This window comes from the organism of the source record quoted next (genome assembly GCF_019968985.1).
Source record: "MAG: Porospora cf. gigantea B chromosome Unknown PgB_NODE_3305_length_2729_cov_137.739, whole genome shotgun sequence".
Lineage (NCBI taxonomy): Eukaryota > Apicomplexa > Conoidasida > Eugregarinorida > Porosporidae > Porospora > Porospora cf. gigantea B.
Window position 1 is genome coordinate 1 of NW_027178934.1, and position 2,729 is coordinate 2,729.

The 2,729-nt window shown below is 54.7% G+C and overlaps 2 protein-coding genes across 3 annotated transcripts; one reads left to right on the top strand and one right to left on the bottom strand.

Annotated features, from left to right (window-relative positions):
• Window positions 1-1,469, bottom strand: KVP17_000624 (uncharacterized protein; the record flags this gene model as incomplete). Of its 2 annotated transcripts, XM_068515306.1 has the most annotated exons (4): window positions 1-353; window positions 382-792; window positions 821-1,363; window positions 1,392-1,469. In XM_068515306.1, coding segments are annotated over 4 exons (1,385 nt in total), but the record flags the coding sequence as incomplete, so codon positions are not given. The 2 variants fall into 2 exon arrangements, with proteins under 2 accessions (XP_068375337.1, XP_068375336.1); XM_068515305.1 differs by lacking the exons at window positions 821-1,363; window positions 1,392-1,469 and having other exon boundaries at window positions 250-603.
• Window positions 1,470-1,684: 215 nt separating this feature from the next.
• On the top strand, window positions 1,685-2,626 carry KVP17_000623 (uncharacterized protein; the record flags this gene model as incomplete). The annotated part of the gene is made up of 1 exon (XM_068515304.1): window positions 1,685-2,626. The coding sequence occupies one exon, from the start codon at window positions 1,685-1,687 to the stop codon at window positions 2,624-2,626; it is 942 nt and encodes a 313-aa protein (XP_068375335.1).
• Between the last annotated feature and the right edge of the window lie 103 nt (window positions 2,627-2,729).

Genomic DNA, 2,729 nt, shown 5'->3' on the forward strand with positions numbered 1-2,729 from the left:
AACCGGTAAACGTCTTCTGTAGCCTGCTTTCGTGTAGATATTACGAGGGGCCGGGCCCAGTTGTTGACGTGTTGGGAGGAGTAGGTAACGCCAGCAATCCGCATGGCGACGTGTTGCTTGCTGTGAGACACAGCAAAAGGCCCCAACGTCAGGCTCCGGGAATCCCCCACGATGATTGGAGAATTCGGGCTGTACACGTGTGTAGTGGAATCGTAGGTGTTTTCCACCTTGAGGACCTGGCACGCGACGCTAAGGCTTACGGAAGTAGAGTTCACCACGGAAACGGCGGAGGAGACCGCGCAGGCCACCACTTTTGAGTGACGACAGTCGACAATCTTGAGGGAGCCAACAGTCTGCGTCACCACAAACACTAAGACTCACCCCTGCGATGTACACGGTGCAATTCTCCAATCCTCGACAAACCACGACCAACTTGGGCAGGGATCCTCCCAAACTCTCAGCCACAACCTCCAACGCCACCTGATCCAGAGCGAAGGCCTCCCGCTTGGATGGACCAATGCACAATGCCGCTAGCTCGTGTGGAGCGCAGCAAATGCGCCCTATGTCCAACGGCTCAATAGCCTTGAAGGGAACACATGTCATTCTCTCCAGCAACACTACGGCAGCCTCAGAGGCGCTCACCGTACTCTGACCCAATGAGGTATCAAACCACCCCGGAACGCAGGAGATGTCTGCCGAAGGAACGGTGAACAACACGTCCAAGTGCAACAAATCGGCCACTTGCACGGGTGACTTGCTACGGAAACAGCGACCTAAGGCGCGAATGCTGTACTGCGTTGCAGCGGGATTCCGTCCTCACAGGCAGTAAGAACCGAAGGAAATTAAAAATGGCGCTGTCGGACGCGATCTTGTCTTCAGAGCGCGGAGTCGGAGCACGGGGAGAAATCAGAGCACGTGCCCGCGGAGCTGATACGAAGGTACCACCTCCCTTACTTTGAGTTGGCTTTTCGACAGCGCGTGCGCTGTCGGTGAACCGATCCACGAGGCCAGGGCCTTTGCCCTCGGCTAGCTGAACGATCCCGCCAGCCTTGGCAGACTGTATTAACAGCAGCAAACCCAAATCCCTGAAATCGAGCTTGGCGTGGGGAGGGGCGCATCTAATGTGCGAAACGAACGTCGTAAAGACGGACCATAAGGCGTGAATTTCGCTGGCACAGAACAGTCGATGTGTAGGTCTGCATGACCTATTACGACGGCCCTCCGGTTCCATGCTGCGGCCAGGGGTGGTCACGAACTCTTCATCCTCTTCACCACCTAATCTGGAGAAGGACAACCACTCCTCCAGACTACACATATCACGTCCGCCAGCGAAGACGTGGAAGTCACCCAGATACGTCAAAATCTGCGTAGCGAGGGCAAATTCGCCTCACCTCACTAGGACGCAGGCGACCAGGCGTCATCAGCACGGCATGATCCAAGACTGATGGCCGGAACCTCAGTAGGCTCATCAAAAATCTGAGTTTAGCCTGCTATAAGAGGCTAGTGAGTTGGTTCGTTGTTTAATGGTTGTGTTGTGTCGTGATTCCCAATAGCTCTTGTTTCCGACAAACCGACGATTTTGATGCGTTTGTGGCCTCTGACATTCGTCAGCGCGCTCGGTGAACTCGACATCCTCTGGGGGTCCAGAAGGCCAAGAGTGGGTCCATGGCACTCGTGCCATAGGATGATTGAAGGAGGCACGTGGGATCAGCAAGAACTGGACCCTGAGGTCTTCGGCTCGAGTATCGACGCGTTCCCCAACACATGGTCTTTTTCCCTATGGGCAGACAACCCTCTTCTCCCTGCAGGTTACGACAATCCTAAAACTGTCGTCAACAAGCCTGTCATAACTGTGTTCCTCTTCCACGGGCAACAGAACACCGACCGTAACGTGAGTCCGCTCGCCCTTACCCTTGTGAGTCGCTTCCATGAGCGCGTGGCCCAGCACGACCTCCCGTTCAACGTTGCAATCTGGGCAGTACGAATTCCTGATTCACCAGCTGCCTTTCAAGACTCGATCGTCTACCAACAGGCGCACTTCATGCATTTGGCACTTAAGCAGATCGCAAAACGCAACATCCACCAGCGGACCTTCTATGTGAATCCCAATGGCGTGCAGATCACGCCTCAGGAACGAGGCTACATCCCAGTGTTCTTGGAAGCCCAATCCATGGGGGGTCTTAGTGTGGCCACTCTGCTGTTCGACAGAATACTAGCGCCGGGTAGGGAGAGCGACGTGTTCCAGGTCGTCTCTTTCTTCGGTCTGAACGCAGCTATCAATGACCACCCACTTCCCTGGAACCTGTCAGCCGTCGCGATGGTGAAGCAGTTGCAACGCCGGCAGAAGGATCTAGCCTTCAGATTGGAGGCTGAGCTGTCAGCATCTGGCGGCGAGCCTCACGCAAGCGTAACTAGAGTCTTGCATGAGCATATCTTCCCGTTCGTTTCGTTTTTTTTACAGGGAGGACCTTTAGATGAGCAGATCCCACCGACGATAGCGAGGTTTCCTACCAGTATCTTCTCTCAACAGACGGATTTTTCCCGCCTCGATGACACCTGGCAGGGACCAGCTGGGGTTGGGAAGCCTGTTCAGCGACTTGGACTGTGGGATGCTACATGTAGGTGATTAGGGAAACTGTAATCAGTTCTGCGGATCGTGCCGAGCTTGACTACAGTTCGACGCGCTTATGGTCATAACGAGGTTATGAGCTGCAGGGAGAGCCTCTTTG